The following is an 18,780-nucleotide window of genomic DNA, read 5'->3' on the forward strand; positions in this document are numbered from 1 at the left end:
CATATATTTAGAATTAATGGATTCTGAGCCCAGTAATTTGCTCTGAGTATCAAAACTGAACTGAGCTCAAAGCCCTTCTGCAAAATCCTTCTGTCATTTTACTGCCCATTCCCTAAGTTTGGAGAAATCCTTTTTGCACTCTTCACAATACCTTTTTGTTTTAACTAGCCTGAACAATTTGGTATCATCAGCAAGCTTTGCTTTCTCCTGGCTCATCCCAACTGTAGATAATTTATGAACGAGTTAAAAAGCACAGTCTGAAAAACAATTCTGGTGTGTGTGGGGGATGGACGGACGGTCTCAATTTTCTACATTCCTCCATAGGGAGAACTGTCAATTTATTCCTACTCTCTGCTTCCTGTTTCTTAACCACAAGAAGACCTCTCCCATAGCTTCTAAGCTCACTGTGATGGACAGCAGAGCCAGACCAGAGTCTGGTGATGCAGTCTCCCTGAAATTCCACCAGAGTGCTGGAGCCTCTCTCTGATTGGCTACAAAGTCAGCTAGCCACAAAGCAGGGAGGGGAGGGAAGAATAAAAGGAGCAGTTTCTGAGGGAGATAGTTAGATAGGGCTAAGGTTCAGGTTGAGAGATAGGGCTTGATTTAAGAGGAGAGATAGGGAGTAGGATAGAATTTGACTGAGTTAAGTGAAATATCCATAGCAAGCCTTGCAGTTTAGATAGGGAGACCAGGTTAAGGGTCTGGGGAAGGTATACAGACAGGAGTGTTCTGGGAGGGCTGTGACTGAACTGGGAGAGGCAGAACCTGTGGGAATTCAGGCTACCTGGGTCTCAGCATAGCCAGGAGGGGAGAGTTCTTCTAGGTACGGAAGACACCCAAACCAGTAACAAGGGGTGAGGTGATCAGGTCTGGGATTGCTTAGGGAGTGGGTAGCTGAGGGAAAGTGCCCCTCACTCATGAACCAAGGTATTAATCTGTATCCCCCAATGGGCTGGGCTTGCCCTGCCAGCACTTCGAATTAGACCCAGAAGCTGTTAACTCATAGAAAGCTTTGGATATTGGCATAGTGTGCTCTCCTAGATCATTTCTCAGTAACAAGTTGGCTAGCACCCTCTGGAGTGACTGAGGTTTCCAAACCCTTTTCAAAGGCAGCTCCGTGTTAGAGCTTGGTGCAGTAACCCAGTCTAGCAGTGCTGATGTGGTGTATTGTGCCAGCCACATCTTGTTCCTTCAGCATTCTGCCTGAGCATGTATTGGGTTTTCTGGCAATAGAATAATCATCATCATCATCATCATCATCATCATCATCAATTTTTTTATTTATACCCCGCCCATATGACTGGGTTTCCCCAACCACTCTGGGCAGCTTACAGCATATCTAAGAACATAAAACATCAAGTATTAAAAACCTCCCCAATACAGGGCTGCCTTCAGATGTCTTCTAAAAGTTGTGTAATTCTTTATCTCCCTGACATCTGAAAGGAGGGCGTTCCACAGGGAGGGCGCCACTACCAGAAGGCAAAAGCCCATATCTGGTGTTAAGTGGCTGAATAGGAAACAGGCACGGCTGTAAGGCTGCTGTGCAATACCACCTTTCAGGTATGCTCTTCACAGTTCATAAAAGCCCAGTGCCACAGGGCTATCCCTGCCATTGCCACTAGATGGCATCCAATTCACGACGAAGCCTCTTCCGAATCCTGGCTCCTAGCAGCGCATCCTTCCCAGAAGGAAACAACACAACCTATTCGCAAGACTCAAAACGGAATGTTTTGGATGGTCAGGATGCTACAAGGCAGCCGCCGAGCTGGGATGGAGCTGGCCCCTTTAACCACTGCATCTCCATCCGTGGCTGGGAGTCGCCTCTTGAATAGGAAACAAGCGCAGGAAATGGCATCTACCTGGAAGTGCTGAAGCTTGGAGAAGGAAAGGAGCGAGCGTTTGCTGTAGGATTTTTTTGGGTTAAGGTGAAACCTGGGGGAAAACTGGCTGTGATGAAGGATCCTGTGAACAGAAGAGTCTCCGGGTCCAGGTGTCTCCCACCTGGTCAGCAACAGTGGATTTAATACTTGGAGAAGGGAGGGCTGCTGCGTTTGCTACAACAACCTGCGTTCAAAATGTGACTAAAACATTGTAGGAATCAACACCATCTAGTTCTCTTTTCTGGGTTCACACCTATTTCTTCTGAAGCAGACGGCAACAGAGGCAGAGCACCTGGGAGGGAACCGAAGATTGGATTCCCTTTAATATACCTGGATTTATTATTAGGGCAATTCTGTATTCCTTTTCTATACACATCCTTTAAAAAAAAAAATGCCTCCTGCCACGGGCTCTTTATAACAACAGTGATTGGACTTGTTACATGTCTGCTTTCCTTCCTTCCTTTTTTTTAAAAAAAGTTTGAACAATGATTACAGTGAATTCAGATGGGAAAATAATGGTCAGAAGATGTCTCGTCACCTTGAGGCCTTTTAGGTAAAGTTCTCCTATATATACCTTCCTGCTGGGATGCTGGGGGCAGGGTGGTGGTGGTGATTACCACTTAAAGATTGCATGCTGACAACCTCCCCCCCTTTCTAAGGGGAGAGGCCATTTGAGTTGCATGCCTGCAATAAGAAGCAAGTTTGCTTTTGAACTCACCTGAATGCAAATAGGAAGATGCCAGACCTGTTTGGCAGGGTGTTTGCTAGCTCATTCATGATGCTGGGATTTGTTGAGGGTTGTTTTCTCTGGAGTGAAACTGATCCTTATTGATATTTGTAGATATTGCAGGGGATCAGTGCAATATTAAACTTTATCATGGCATCGTTAGGTATAGGTTGGTGTGAATTGATGGCTGTTGGCTATGAGATTATTCTGGGTCTATAACATATATTTCCTCCTAAGCCTCCCAGTGGAATGAATGAATTTCAGCTACTCACTGCTGTGTCCATGTAAAGTTTGCTTTTTTAGGGATTGTGTTTCAGTTGATCCTCATGGGGCCATTATCATCCCTTGTCTTTGTTTTGGGGCTCCTTTCTCATCCATGCTCAGACTTCCTGCTATCTTCTTTTGAAATGATGTAAGAAGATTTGAAGCTTATTCACTGATTGTTTTCCAGTAGCACTTTTCTTTTCTTGGTTGCGTAAGGGTCCATAAATTAAAAATACACATACTGAAAGAGCATGAAGAACAAGAAGAAAATCAGGAGCAAGTGAAACTGATTGAACTTGCTCTAGGTGGACTTTAAAGCAAGTTCTTTCTTTCTAAGTTTAGGATGCTGGGTTTTGTTATTCAGCTGGGATGAAGTCTGATGAGCTTCAAAGGGGGAGGGAAACTTAAATTAGCTGTTTGGTCCATCCCCTCCAGGGCTGGACCCCTGCACTTAGCAGTAGTGGTACTGTCAGAGCAAGACTTTCTAAGAAATACATATCATTATAAGAACAGCTATTTGACTAAGAACCATTGGCACTTGAGTTTGCTTTCCTCCCCTCTTCTCTCCCTGTTTCCCTTTCCTTGTGTGTTGTGTCTTTTATAATGTAAGTTTGCAGGCAGGGGCTGTCTTGTTCCAATTGACGGTATGTAAACCACTCTGGGAGCCTCTTGGCTAAAGAGTGGGGTATGAATGCTCTAAATACATGAAGTCAGTCAGTCCAGGGCCCCATTCAAAAGAGTGAGCAGGAGGGCTCCCAAATGCAGCAGGACTGGCTTATAATACTCCATAGTGCACTTTGCCATCTAAAGAACACTGCTCCCCCCTGCCCCCCACAATATTAAGTCCAGGGTCTAAAATCACTTAACTGCACTGCTGCCCAGCAGAAGTATGTGAACCTTTTACAGCCTTTCTCAACCTTGGGTCCCCAGGTGTTGTTGGACTATAACTCCCATCACCTCTGACCATTGGTTCTGCTAGCTAGGGGTGGCGGGCATTGTAGTACAGCAACATCTGGGCACCCGAAGTTGAGAATGGATGCTCTAGAATGATCTCAATAAGAGCAAGACTGTTATATAAAAGAGACATGGATTATGGAATATAATGTTACGATATAGTAGGTGTAGTGAACCTTTGGTTCTCCAGGTGTTTCTGGACTACATGGGACTAGGCTAGTACTGTTGTGGTGAAGCCTGAGGTGAGATATGACTCTGCTGTTCACTCAGATGAACCTAATAAGAAAACTACTGCTTATCTTACCTGGCAAACAGCTGTCAAGTAAATAGCTCAGGTAGATGAAAATGGAAAGCGGTCAACAAATATTCCAAAGCTGTCTGTTGGTTTTACAATACCTTATTCTCCCTTGCTAACAATAAGCAGGTGTGTGGGCTTAAGAAGTAGGAAGAGATAGTAAATGTATGTGCAGAGTGAAGGGACTGAAGCCATTGGCAACCCATCCAAAATAAAAACTCCCAATAGCCTGTTCTTATCAGAGTTTTTTGGGTTGTGTTTTTTAAGACCCTCTGGGTTTAGTGGGATGGCAGGAGAACCATTTTCAGGATTTCCATTTTTAAAATTTATCTTAGCAATCCCATGCACTTGCTTTGAAGACTGGTGGTATGGCAATTTTCCTGATCTAAAATTTTCCCTTAAAGCTGTTCACCAGGGGAAAACATACTGTTGTGGGATTTCAGCCTAAGAATATTGTAAATTATTCTTCATAAAACTACCTCAGCATTCAGTCTAGTACAACAGTTTTTTTGTCAGGGTTCCAGGATTCCACCCCCCTCCCTAGAGAAGCTTGCCTAGCACCAACTTTGTTATAATTTTGGCATCAGTCAGAGACCATTTAATATATATTTGCTTAAAAAACACACACTTATGTCATCTTTCAAGACTAAGCCTACCCAGGGCAGTTCACAAAAGACAGTTAGTTTCATGACCATTATGCTTCCAAATAATGTACAGAACAGTCCACTTGCAATACTTTGCATTCTGTTCCCCAATGAGCTTTCTTTTACTCTTGTGATCTCTTCTGCACTGCCTATTCATCAGAATTGTTCCCAGCCATGGGTGAGGAACCTGTGGTTGACCAGATGTCATTGGACTTCAACTCCCATCAGCCCCAACCAGCATAGCTAATGGTCAGGGATGATGAGAATTCTAGTTTAGCAACAACCAAAAGGCCACAGGTTAGCCACCTTGCCTTATACCTTCTCTAGCCCCTCCTCCCTCCTCCTTGGATGATCTGATGTCTCCCGTCTGTCAAACACTGTTGTAACAATGGGATGTTTTTGGCACCTGAACAGCTCTCCCTCTCAGATGTGTTTCAGATTGTCTTGACTTTCTGTTCTCCTAAACCCTTCACACCTGCATGATGGCCAGTAATGCAGCAGACTGTGGAGCAGGATCAAATCATGATGGAAGGGCTCCTTCTCCTCATTTCTCTGATCACAACGCTGGTAGTTGGTAGCTACTGTCAGCTGGCATTTCATGTGCTCGGGTATTTCAGCAAAATAATGCAAGTTTTATCTGTTCTCCAGAATTTTATGGTCTTTCTTTAATTGCCACATCTGGTGTTTTCATCTTGTAGTGTTCTCTCTCTATGTATTTATTGCCTTTGTTCTGGGCCGGCCCTACCATTAGGCCGAGTGAGGTGACCACCTTAGGCAGCAGATGCTGTAGGGCATGGACCAACAGCAATAGGCTGGGATCTTTGTGTGCTGTGTGATCTCCTTTGCACCCACTAAACTAGCCTGCTGCCCTTAGGTTTGGTGGAGGACGCTGTCCAATTTTCTGGTGCTGAAATGAGATTCAGGCTGCTCAGCTTCTGAACATGCCATAGAAGGGGCAATCTCTTTCCCTTTGCCTCAGGCGGCAAATGTCTTGGACTGACTGTGCTTTTCTTATCATTGCATGCAAACCTGGCATACACAGGCAGCATAGAAATCTTCAACGTAACTAAGTTATAAGTGCTATGTATTTTATTGATTCACATGGGGTATACCAATAGGTATGCCGCTGTATCATAAAAAATACATTACATTGGCACTGCGGTAATGTCATTTAGGAATCTCACAGTGCATTTCTATACATGTCTACCCAGAAGTCCCACTGAGCTGGTGAAGGATTGCATCCTTAGGCTGCTTTTGTCCTGCCTCCCATCCAAAACCAACCACAGGTGCCATTACTTGCAAGTAAAGAAGCAAACTTTTATTGTAGCAGTCTAGCAGTACGGACTTGGCAGTTAGGTTAGAGCAGAATCTAGACCAGATGCTCCTGCAAGGCAAAGGAAAGCAAAGGCCAAAGTTCAGGAGTCTGAGATTAGTAGCAAGAGGTCCAAGACTGAACAAGAGCTGCAACGTTGTTCCAATGATTCTCCCTTTTAAGCAGAGGCAGAGAATGCTCAGATACTCACATCCCTGTGGGAATTCCTGTCTTGCAGGTGGGCACTCTGCTTAGGGGGCTGAAACTTCTCTTTACTATTGATGTGCAGCCTCTCCTAGGGAGGCAGTGCTAGATCCACCCTGTGAATCCTACCCCTCTGCCAGAGCAGGTCACACCCCTGAGCCTTTCTCCTCCTCCATTTGCACAGAAGGGGCAGTCTCTGGGCCTTCTGCCTCATCAGCCCCACCCCAGCCCATACTGAGTCCTCATCCTCAAGTGCCTCAACTCCTGTTATGAATAGGAGTACTTAGAGGAAACCATGACTGCTGCATGCAGGGCTTAAGTTGAGCCAGTACTTGTCTGGAACATGGGAAATAATAACAGATACATAGTGATTTCCCCTCACTTCACAGAGAAGCCGCAGTTGACTCTTGCTCCTTTTGAATTGTGGGGAAGAACTTCAATTTCAGAAGGTCTTAATTGTCAACACTCATCTTCGTAGTGATTATTGACTAGGTACACAGTCACAAAGCTTTAAAGCACTTATTCCCTTTACAGAAGGACAAGAATGAGAGGCTTATGTAAAGAGGAGTGTGGGCCAGGTGTAACTCTGATGAACCCATCACATGTCCCTTCGTAATGTATTTACCTCAAAATCAAGAATGTGACAAGCAGGTATTTGAAAACGCATGTGCCACACAGATGCATTTATTTATAATAGAATCATAGACTTGTAGAATTGGAAGGGACTCTGAGGATCATATAGTCCAGTGGTGGCCAAACTTGGCCCTCCAGCTGTTTTGGGACTACAGTGCCCATCATCCCTGACCACTGGTCCTGTTAGCTAGGGATGATGGGAGTTGTAGTCCCAAAACAGCTGGAGGGCCAAGTTTGGCCACCACTGTTCTAGTCCAACCCCAAACAATGCAGGAATATGCAGCTGTCCTATACAGGGATCAAACCTGCAACCTTGGTGTTATCAGCACCATGTTCTAACCAACTGAGCTATCCAGCCTTATCTATCTATCATTACAGTTGTATTAGACAAGGAGCTCCCCATTTTATCCCCTCAAGAATCCACTGAGGTAGGTTAGACTGAGGGACAATGATTGGTTTCATGACTGAGTGGAGATTTGAACCCTGGTCTCCTAGGTCCTAGTCCAACACGCTAACCACTACACCCCTTGTCAGAGTGCTGCCTTGTGGAGTGTATGCTTGGTGGCAAAGCCAGATTTGTCACTGTGTGTAACATCCCTAAAGTAATTCAAATGCGTAACATGTGAATGTGACAGACATGTATATCATGCAGGTGCGCTCATTCCAGTGGGCTGTGATTGGTTGCCGCTCTCCCTGTCAAAGAAACTCTCATGGTGAGTTCATGTGGGAGAGGTCCACCCAGGCCATCTTTTCCTGAATTGTGTGTTTTACTGTTCTTAAAAAATGTGCCAGCCTTGATCTTATTAAGGTCCATGGCAAAGCTGACTGGCCTAATGCAAGATGAGCTCTCAAATGGGGTTGCGTGCAAAACTAGAAGCTGGATGGACGGATACGTCTCTCAGTAGCAATTCACTGGCTGTGCCAGTTGTGTCATGGGCTATACACAGCCATCAGGGAGAGCTGTCACCTTCTCTCATGTTGAATGACGGTTGGCTTAATAGAACAGCAGAACCCGACTTATTGTGCTGTGATGAAGGATGGCACGGGGAGGGACTGGCTGGAGTAGACTACTTTTTCTGACTAGCTTTAGGGTCTTTTTTTAAAAAAGCTGAGAAGTTTAAAACTAATTTCAGGGCCAATTTTCTTCCTTTTCTTTCTTTCATGCCGAAGTGTATAGTTTTGTAAGCAGAAGAGATGAAGCTCAGTGGGAGAGCATCTGCTTCGCATGCAGAAGTTTCCAGGCTCAATCCACAGCATCTCCAGTTAGGGCTGGGAGAGAGCCCTGTCTGAAACCCTGGAGGGCTACTGCCAGTCATTGTTGATAATACTGAGCTAGCTAGGCCAAGCCACCTTACTCTGTATATGGCAGCTTCCTATATTGATAAAGACAAATGTATTTATGGTGTACGAAGGGCAATGGGAATGCATTCAGCCTCCCCACCCCACCCTCCAGATCAGGCATAGGCAAACTCGGCCCTCCAGAGGTTTTGGGACTACAACTCCCATAATCCCTTACCACTGGTCCTGTCAGCTGGGGATGATGGGAGTTGTAGTCCCAAAACATCTGGAGGGCCGAGCTTGCCTATGCCTGCTCCAGATGTTGAGAATCCAACACACACAATAGCAGGCACCTCTGTTGTCCTGATTATTCCCATCTTTTAAAAAACAAGCCCAATGTGGTCATAGAAGCTTGTGCATACAAGACTGTAATAGAGAAACTCACCTTGGACTGCACTATGGACTGAAGCATGCGGTCCAGAGACATAACCAAACAAAAGAAGGTGAGATGTTGATGTAGGAAAGAAATGAATGTAGAAAGACTAGCCTTCTGCTTGAAATTGGCATGCATGCAACTGATGTAAATATATTCTAGGTGCCGCAAGTGTATGGTAAAACTGCTGTAACCTAGAGTTGTATTCAAAGAGTCTACTATAAAGCTGCATTGCTGAAAAGGCAGCAGGACACACCACCAAGCAGCCTCTGTGGGAGTGAGAGTGAAAGGTTTCCCCTGGGGCTTCTGTGTATGATGAGAATACACATCCATCTCTCCCCCCGCCCCTTTGGCCTTGTCTGCTGCCATGGGATGCTCATGGGATCCCTTCCTGCAAGAGTATTGCACCATGTTTGCTTTCTAGGCTATTTCTACCACTAGTACATAAAGTAGTATACAAACAAAACAAAACAAAAAGAACGTTGGCTTCAGTTAAGTGCACCACAGCCAAATTTATTGGTACAATGTGATCTTCCTTTATTTATAAATAAAGGGTGCATACTGTACACTAGGGCTGTGGGTGGTGCTGTGGGTTAAACCACAGAGCCTAGGACTTATTGATCAGAAGGTTGGCGGTTCGATTCCCCGCGATGGGGTGAGCTCCCGTTGCTCGGTCCCTGCTCCTGCCAACCTAGCAGTTTGAAAGCACGTCAAAGTGCAAGTAGATAAATAGGTCTGGCGGGAAGGTAAACGGCATTTCCATGCGCTGCTCTGGTTTGCCAGAAGCGGCTTAGTCATGCTGGCCACATGACCCAGAAGTTGTATGCCGGCTCCCTCGGCCAATAAAGTGAGATGAGCGCTGCAACCCCAGAGTCGGTCACGGCAGGACCTAATGGTCAGGGGTCCCTTTACCTTACTATACACTATTACTAAGGAAGATGGATGTGATCATGTTTAACCTGGGGAGATGGGTATTTCCCACTGATCATAGCTGCAAATGATCCTTGTGCAATGTGACAATTTGTTGAATTGCTCTATTCTTAATAAAATGAAAAACTAGAGAGAAATTGGTCACGTTGAAGGACACGTTGAACATTCCTAATTTGACTGCAGATTAATGCTGGGTCTTAACGGTTATGCCACTGGACTCTAGCAACTGCTCACCTATTAGCAAAAAACCTTGGAAAAGAAAGACCCCCCCCCCTTTTAACTAAGCGATAATTGTGATATTATGTTATGTGGCAGCCACAGTCTTGGAAACCCTTTCCCACATAAGAAGAGCCCTCCAGGATCAAGCCAGAGGACCATTTTGTCCAGCCAAATGCCGTGAGATCCACAAGCAAGACCTGCACTCAACAGCAGTTTCCCCACTTGTGAGTCCCAACAACTGGTATTCAGAGGCACACTCCCTTGCAACCGTGGTGGAAGAACATAGCCATTGCGGCTAGGAGACATGGCTAGCCTTATTCTCCATGAATTTGCCTAATCTTCATATAAAGCCACCCAGATTGGTGGCCATCATTGCTGCTATGTGCACTTAAAGTTATTCATTATGACGATTTATTTATTAAATTTCTATGCACCCTTTATCCCAGGATCACATATAAGAACACAAAAATGCATAACATAGCAAAACACAATATTAATGCAGTGTGCTCACCTTTTCCTTACTTCTTATTATATGTGCCATTTTTTCCTTACTGTCTCAGTGACAAGTGAATGGTACTGATTAGCTTGGGTTACACTAACATTTATGTTAAATGTGGATGTGACACTAAGCGACAGTGGTGGCCTTAGGAATTTCTCACCAAAGTGGGGGGGGGGGGGCAAATTGGTGGCCTTTTGCTCTTGTTCCCTTTGCAAGCAGAAACATCCAAAGCCACTCTCTGCTTTTGCACTGTTAAGAATAAGAAGGCTTCCCTTTGTGGTGCATCTTGAAACAGGGGTTTCTTGGGACAATTATACGGCTTAGGAAAATGGGGTAGGATGGAAATCAAATAATGTGCAAGTGGTTATTTTGCTTGAGGAAAACCAGAGTGAACGTAATTATCTGATCATCATATTGCCCCATTGAAGTTCTTGTAACTTACTTATTCTGATCCTGTCGGGTACCGCAGGCGCTGCAGTTTCATCCTCTGAAATGCATTTGCAGTCTTGAAGTTTTTCATCTTCTAATGAGATTCTTCTAAACCAGGCAACTCATTTGACTGTTTCCCCTCCTTTCAGTTCTTTCTTTCTTTTTTCTTTCCTTCTCCCCCTGCTTCTCCAGTGGTCTAAATTAGTAATTAAATGCAGTGTTTAACCATCACTCCTTGCTCGATTACAATTATGAAGATTCAAATGCCTAAACAAGTCTGGCATAATGATGAGTGTGTGTGTGTATTTAATCAATGGGAAGAATCTGGAGAAAAGACTGAAGACAAAGCAGGGCCCACCCTGACAATTAAATACCACCCCCCCATTAGACGCACACCAGGTACCACTTCATTATATTATGTTTTGGGGAGAAGAGAGATTGTTGTTGAAGTGGCTGAACAGCATACACCAGTCTGATTTAGTGGTCTGCCATTGTGAATTGTAGCATTCCAATAGTCTCTGACTCTTAAGCTACCTAGGACAGCACACACTCAGGCTTCAGAGCAATCTTTGTTGGGGTTAAAAGAGAACAGGAGTGAGCAACATGGGCCCCTATGGTTGGCAGTTAGTACAAAGTCTCTAGATTGGCCAGATCTGGTATAAATGTCATATAGTTACACACCTAACTCCTGGAGGTCCAAGACAAAGTTTTTTTGAGAAGTTTTTTTAAATTATTAAAAAGAATCATTGTTGGTTAAAGTTAGGCTGCACAATATTTTACATTTTATTAGTAAGTAGGCAGTGGGTGAAATGATTAATACACTTCAGAAATGACAGGGAGCTGTGCAAAAAGTGTTACTCTGACATTTCTGCAGGAGAACATCCCAGTGGATTTATGCCCTGTGGTGAGTGTTCCGATACATGCAGATTTCATTCTTGTTAAGTACAATTAATTTGTTTAGCAGAGAGAAGTACTGTGTCCTCTTCCAGCTAACACAATGTTTACTCCTGCCCCGCAGCTTATTCAATCCAACAAGTATGAGAAAAAAAGTGGTGAAGTTTTGATGGCTGGGTTTGTCATTTCTTACTTAGGGGAGCAACGAAGTCACTTAGTGCCTACGCTTGATTGAGGATCAGATTGTGACAAAGCATCATCTTCCTCGTGGCAAAGAACCCTTAACTCCACACACTTGTGCTAGTAGAAAAAACCTTCTTCCCAGTTGTGTGTTTCCAAGGCCAGACCCAAATCTGGTGCCTGGAGGAGCTGCTACCCACCTCCTGGAAGCAATTTCAGAGGGATGGAAGTGATCCTTAAAGCTCTTTCAAAGTAGTGGGAATTTGTAGGGAATTTCTTCTGCATATTGTTTAGCTTTATACCTGATGATGCCTCCTCTTTTGTCTCCCTTTATAGGATATTTGTGGTTGGGATTGGATTTTTCACTCTCTGCTTCTTAATGACATCACTGGGAGGTCAGTTTTCAGCCAAAAGACTGGGGGACTCGCCATTCACCATCAGGACCGAAGGTAACTCCATATCACTCATTTGACTATGTTTGTCAGATCAGCAACCTGAAAAATAGCTTTTGCCTTTAAGTCGCATGGCTGATGAAGTAGGAAAGGCTGTTGCAGCCAGATTTGGGGAATCTTAGTCCTGGGGGCCATTTGCATTGTGCCCCTCTAGACCTCTTTGTCTGGCCCCTGGAACAGTCCCCAAGCCTCCTCCCCAGGCCACACAAGTTGCATGCAGCCCCCAGAAAGTTGCCTATGAGAGAATGTGGCCTTGGAATGGAAAATGTTCCCTTCCCTTGCACCAAATGGTGAACGAAAAGAAAGGGAGCCCCTACACCCTTACTGACAGGCATAAGTAGTGGTGCTAGTTGCAAGGATAGGCTGGGTTAGGTTCAGAATGCTCATTGGTCAGCAACACCTTCCATGGCTGATGAGGTCAGCTGCACCCTATACATGTGCAAGTGTAACCCACTGACATCTAGTGCTTTAATGATTCTGCACATGCTCAGTTAGCGAGCCAAAGCGGAGAGCGGCCACCATGACGGGCAGTTGCCTCAGTGCAGTTGGGATCATGCCCACTGTCTCCTCTCTGTAAGGTCCTGAACCCTGAAGAGCAGGGTTGTCAGTTTCAGTTTCTCAAGTGCCGATGCTCTTGAGGAGACTGAGGTGAAGGAGAAGAGGCCATTTCCCCTCTCTGGCCAGCAGGCTTCCAAAGATGTTTTGTGGTGATGCAGCCCCAGCGAGGGAACTTCAGGAAGGCAATGTGTTGTTTTATCGTGTTGCGACTCTATGTAAACTGTATCATTTCTGTACAACAGAGAGAGAGAGAGAGTTGTTCAATGCTTGAGAGTTTTGTTGTTTATCTCAGTATAAGTCATTTGCAGCGTGTCCCTCTGGAGACCCTGTACAAGGTATTTTGATGATAGTAAAAATGTTGAAAAAGAGTTGCACAAGGATAAATGGTATCCTGCTTCAGAGGAGGTATTCTGGAGTTGAGAGAAGCAGGAGTGGATATGGGTAAAGTCTGGTTTGCACATAGGCATCCAAGACAACAAGCTAAGGTCCAAAACCAACAGAAAGCTTAAGCAGGCCTGCTGGCAGGTTTGGTGTTATCTGCTTAGTTCTCCTTCCCCAGCTAAGATAGTGGTCATAGCCAGATGGGCGGGGTATAAATCTATTATTATTATTATTATTATTATTATTATTATTATTATTATGAGTCTTGATGTGTGTTTTTTCTGATAGAGTCCTTGCATTGTTGAAAGTTCCAGGGGCCACCTCTTCAGACCATGCTGGTGATTTTCTGTATGGTTTGTTTTATGTATGCTGCTTAGAATAGCAAATGATATAGCAGTGTATGTGTCTTAAATAAATAAATGAATAAAGGTCCCTGCTGACTTCTGTGGGTCCCTTCGCAGGGGAGTAGGGTGCTACCTTCTGAGGCTTCCTCTCCTGACTGTTTCCACACCCAGCCCTCCACATCCTTGGGGTCCTCTGATCTCCCTTCCAAAAATAGTGGGTCTGATTCATGGACCGTAACTCCTGGCCAGTCAGTAGCCGCATACACCACACAGTGTGGTAAAGATAGGGGCCCTTCCTCTTCCTGCATCCCATCTCACCTGTCACAATATCATCATTTGCTGCAGCAAGGAGTTTAGGCAAAAATGATTATCTGTGTTTTTAATCTGGCATCCCTACATTTTACTGGTTGAAGCAACACTAAAATCGGAAAGAATTCTGGGGTTGTCATTGACGGCCTAGGAAGGTAATCATGAATGAAATCATGGGCTGTGACTCCTGGTGGTCTATTCTGGAGTATGCTAGCCATGCAAGTTTGCCATGGCACACACTTTTTGTTTTGATATAAAATGCTGTGGTTGCCACTGTTTCTCCCTTCACATAAGATTTTTATGGTTTTTCCTCCTTTTTTGCAGTCCTTATTTGATCTGTCCACACAATAGCCCTGTGAGACGGATGGTTGGTGAGCAGAGGCTGAGAAAAAAGCAAATTGCTTTTCTATGACATTTAACTTCGTACGGTTTCATTGCCTGTAATCACTCTTGCATCCCTTTGTTTCACCTTGGGGAAACAGAGAGGGGCAGTTTTGTGTCTGCTGCTGATCTCTGTGGTCTGAGTTGAGTCCTCTGTCATTGGCTCCGAACATCTCACACCAGATGATTGAAGGAGTAGCACATTCTCATTTTTCTACGGGGCAAATGGTCACCTGCTTTTGTCTAGTAAGATCAACAGGCTATAGAAGGACTGTATGATGTTGAAACTGTTATCTTTTAACAGTTTTCAGTGTTTCTTGCATGACTATCTGTGCCACCATAGCGTGGCACTCCCAAGGCTATGTGCAAAAGTAGAAAGTCTTTCCAGATCCATTGCTATTGCTTAGAGGGTTCTTGTCCCAGTTTGTAGGAACATGAGGACTATGTGCACACACATCAGACCATCCTGAGCAGTCTCACAGCCTAGGACCCTTGTACCTATGGAACCACCTCTCCTGGTATGCCCTGCGGAGGACCTTAAGGTCCATAAATAGCAACACCCTAGAGGACCTCGGCCCTAAGGAAGTTAGATTAGCCTCAACCAGAGCCAGGGCCTTTTCAACATTGGCTCCGGCCTGGTGGAAAGCTCTCTCTCATGAGACCAGGGCCCTGCAGGATCTGATTTCTTTCCGCAGGGCCTGTAAGACAGAGTTATTCCACCTGCCCTTTGGCTTGGAATCAACTTGATCTGCTCCCCCTCTTTCCTTTTTCCATTCTCCTTCTCTGATGGAACTCCTATTTGGGGACTTCCCTGGATTTTTTCTGGCCCACGTAGGACCAGTCTGAATAGTTGGCCTTAGTGAAGATTTGACCTTTTTATCCTCAAAAAGTTTTTGATTTGAGTTTCTATTGAAATGGGGCTGCATTTTAATGTTGTATTTTAATCTTGTTTTTAAGTTGTATCTTAATAAATTGTTTTATATCGGGTGTTAGCCGCCCTGAGCCCAGTCTTGGCTAGGGAGGGCGGGGTATAAATAAAATTTATTTATTTATTATTATTATTATTATTATTATTATCCTCACTGTGCATTCCTTCAATTTGTGTGCATGACCTCTGAATCTCCCTTTAGTTCAAGGGTGTGGGAACCTCAGGGTCAGGGGTCAAATGCTGCTCACTATTTCTGGCCCTTGGAACTCTCCCTAGGCCACATCCCCACCAGCTGTGCTCTGTAATACCTTTGTACTTTCGCTTGGCTGGAATGTATTTTTGAACTGTGATAGCACCTCTGGCTTATATGGATAGTGGATAGAGAAATGCACATACTTAACAGATTTCTATACCACCTGTATCTTCCAAGGATCTCAAGGTGGTGTACATGGTTCTCCTCCTCCCCATTTCAATCCCACAACAACCCTGTGAGGTAGGTTAGGCTAAGAGATGGTGACAGGCCCAAGGTCAGCTAGTGAACTTCATGGCTAGTGAACCCTGGCCTCCCACATCCTAGGCATAGGCAAACTCCGGCCCTCCAGATGTTTGAGACTACAATTCCCATCATCCCTGACCACTGGTCCTGTTAGCTAGGGATGATGAGAATTGTAGTCCCAAACATCTGGAGGGCCGGAGTTTACCCATACCTGTCCTAGTCCAGCACTCTAACCATTATGTCACACTGGCTCATGCAGAAACCTCTTTGTGTGCCTGGAATGTTGCCTTCTGCACAAAGGGAAGAGTCTCTGCCCACTAGCATGTGGCCCCTGGAGGGCAATGTGGCCCTCAGGCAAAAAAAAGAAAGAAAGAGAGATTCCCATCCACCTTGTAGCATTTAGTTAAAACATTATGACAGGGCTCTCAGCATTTGCTTATCCCCCCAAGCAGCCGCCAATGAATTGGAGCAGTGATGTAGGAAATGCTGGGTGTGATAACATCCTGTCACACATCACCTTTAATTAAAACATTTCTGTCCTGCCTTTCCATCCTGATTAGCCTTCAAGGCTCCCAATTTAAACAGCACAAAAACGCAGGCTAAATCCAGCTTAAAATAGCCTAAGATTCAATGTATGCAGAAGAGCAATTAAAAATATTCAGCAGGTCCATATTGTTTACCGCTGGGAGAACAAGGACGGCTTGGGACAAAAAATTCCAGACCAATGTGACTGAAGAGGGAGTTCTATGATCAGAGCATGGCTGCAGAAAATGCTTTGTTCCCAGTAACCAAAGGCTGGACTGGGAGGGAGTTGCCTGGGGCAGAACCTCAGGTAATGCTCTCAGCAGATAAGAACATAAGAAGTGTCCAGCTGGATCAGGCCAATGACCCATCCAGTCAAGTATCCTGTTTCCACAGTGGCCAACCAGATGCCTATGGGAAGCCTAAAAGCAGGACCTCAACACAATAGCTCCCCCCCCCACTTGTGATCCCCCCAGAAACTGGTATCCAAAGGCATATTGCCTCTGATAGTCAAGGCAGAGAACATGGCCATTGTGGTTGGGAGTCATTGATAGCCTTACCATAGGTTTGCATGGGAGAAGGGAATCCTTTTAAAGGTTTTAAAATCATATAGACAGTATCATGAGACACGAAGCGGCAGCTGCCATGCATTTAATAATAACACATAGTCTGGACTTCAGTGAATTGGGCAAGCTGACCGACAGCTCCCAATGCCTGCATTTTTTATAGCTCACCAATAGTGGGTAGTGAAAGAAGAGGGGTGGAATTCTCTCTAAATTCATCTCAAAAATGTTATCAAGTCAGAGGAGGAGCAGAGCAAGAGCACTCTGGCTGCTGAAGGGAGCAGCTGTCTAGCAGTACTCCTAGCCCCAAATGCAGAGTACAATTGATTGCTCCCATTTGGAAGCAGATGAGTCTATCTGATATGCAACTTTGATTCTGAGGGAGATACAAAATAGATGTGGAGTAACAATTTGGCTATTTGTGTCTCTGCAGCACAAGACACATAATGGGTTGTTGAAGGATCAAATTGTGCAGTGTATGTGTGTGTCGGTGTGTCGTAGCTTCTTTCTCTTTAACAACCGTGCAGTATTGAGAGAGGACAGGAAAGGAATAATTTAAAGTTCCATTTAACTTCAAAAGAGCAAGAGTGAGACTGCTACTTGGAAGCACATCTTTGTGTGTGTGTAAAGAGCATTCGCAAAGGTAAAATTGCCTGGAAGCAATATGAAGGCTGTTTTAAAATAGGTCATGGTGGAAGTTCTGTATAACATGCAATTGGGATCTGAGAGAATAGCGCTGTCCATGGTTGCCATTTTTGTAAGTGGTGCTATTAAGTAGGAGGCTTCTTCTGTGCGGATTAATAAACACAAATGACATTGCTCCATTGCTTTGCCATCCATTTTTATGTATCAGCCCTTCTGATATTTGTATTCTTGGTCAACTATGTGTTGCATCTGAATAATAACATTTTTCAAGTCAGCCACAACAACAACAACAACAACAATTACAACAACTGATTTATTATTTATCTTCTAAACCACCACCTCAAGGCAATTTACACATAACATAATTTTTAAAAGCTAAAAACACAATAGCATCAATACATATGAAACAAGACCAAAATCCTAACAAATGGACACTTGTGACAAAGACCCATTTATCCAGTTGGGGAAGCCTGTCAAAACAAAAATGTCTTCAACAGTTCAAAGTGCAGCTAGTGGGTGCCTGTTATAACTCGACAGGAATGCTGTTCCACAGAACGGGGGGGGGGGGGGGCAAAATAAAAAGCCCTGCTCTGAGTTGCCATGGAGTGGGTTTCTGAGATCTTTGGAACTTGCAGGAGAATTAAGTTACTTTTGATAGTCAAAACACAGGCATACTACATTTATTGCAAGTACACCCAGCCCTCGTGTTGGTGAGCCAGATGGAATAACCTTGCTGGAAAGTCAATATTATGAAAGTGTTTTTCCAGGTCTCCTTCCTCTTTCTTATATTGATGACAGTACATATCTTCCGAGGGTAATTTGCCACCATTAGTTGGATGGGGGTGGAAAATGATTCTCATGAAATGAAACTTGCAGCTTCTCATGGTTTTGTACATTTCCTATACTTCTGCATTCTTCTCTTGTTTTGCTTTGGAGAGTTTGAAAACATATCTAGCCAGCGACAATGCAAGGATGAAACCACTCAATAACTTCCTGGGGGTGTTTGACCCCCTTATTTGTGACTGTGTGTTGATAAACCTTTGGTTTAAGTTTAAGATTACTTCGGTTTCATTGGCTGCAGTGGGAAGTCGGGAGGGGGAGACGCCTGCCTGCTTGCAGTGATCTGCTGGCACAGATGCAACGAAATATATATATATTATATAATCTTATTCCCCCCCCCAACTAGCTCAGAGACTTTCCCTTGCTCCCACTCCCACAAATCACACTATTACCACCTCAGCATAGCTTTACTGAAATTGTGCTAGGGACTCTTTCTTTCCCTTCTCCTCAATAATTCTTGAAACCCAACTTTTTAATCATAGCTGGTGTGTCTTTAAATCCCAAACTAAAGCCACACTGCTCTTGTGGAATCTAATAAAAATGGAAAGCCTCTCCCAATGCCCCTTTTACAGACTTGGGGAAAGAA

At 44.4% G+C, this 18,780-nt stretch overlaps 1 protein-coding gene across 1 annotated transcript in view; it reads left to right on the forward strand.

Annotated features, from left to right (window-relative positions):
* Positions 1-1,633: 1,633 nt before the first annotated feature.
* The window catches only part of MGAT5B (alpha-1,6-mannosylglycoprotein 6-beta-N-acetylglucosaminyltransferase B), a 176,955-nt gene continuing 159,808 nt past the window's right edge, over positions 1,634-18,780 (forward strand). Inside the window, exons 1-2 of the mRNA XM_080993711.1 lie at positions 1,634-2,433; positions 12,112-12,224. Of these exons, the coding sequence (XP_080849837.1) occupies positions 2,366-2,433; positions 12,112-12,224 (181 nt within the window). The 5' untranslated portion in view covers positions 1,634-2,365. The remainder of the gene's footprint in view (positions 2,434-12,111; positions 12,225-18,780) is intronic.

This window comes from Podarcis pityusensis (genome assembly GCF_964106645.2).
Source record: "Podarcis pityusensis genome assembly, chromosome: 2".
NCBI classification, from domain to species: Eukaryota; Metazoa; Chordata; class Lepidosauria; order Squamata; family Lacertidae; genus Podarcis; species Podarcis pityusensis.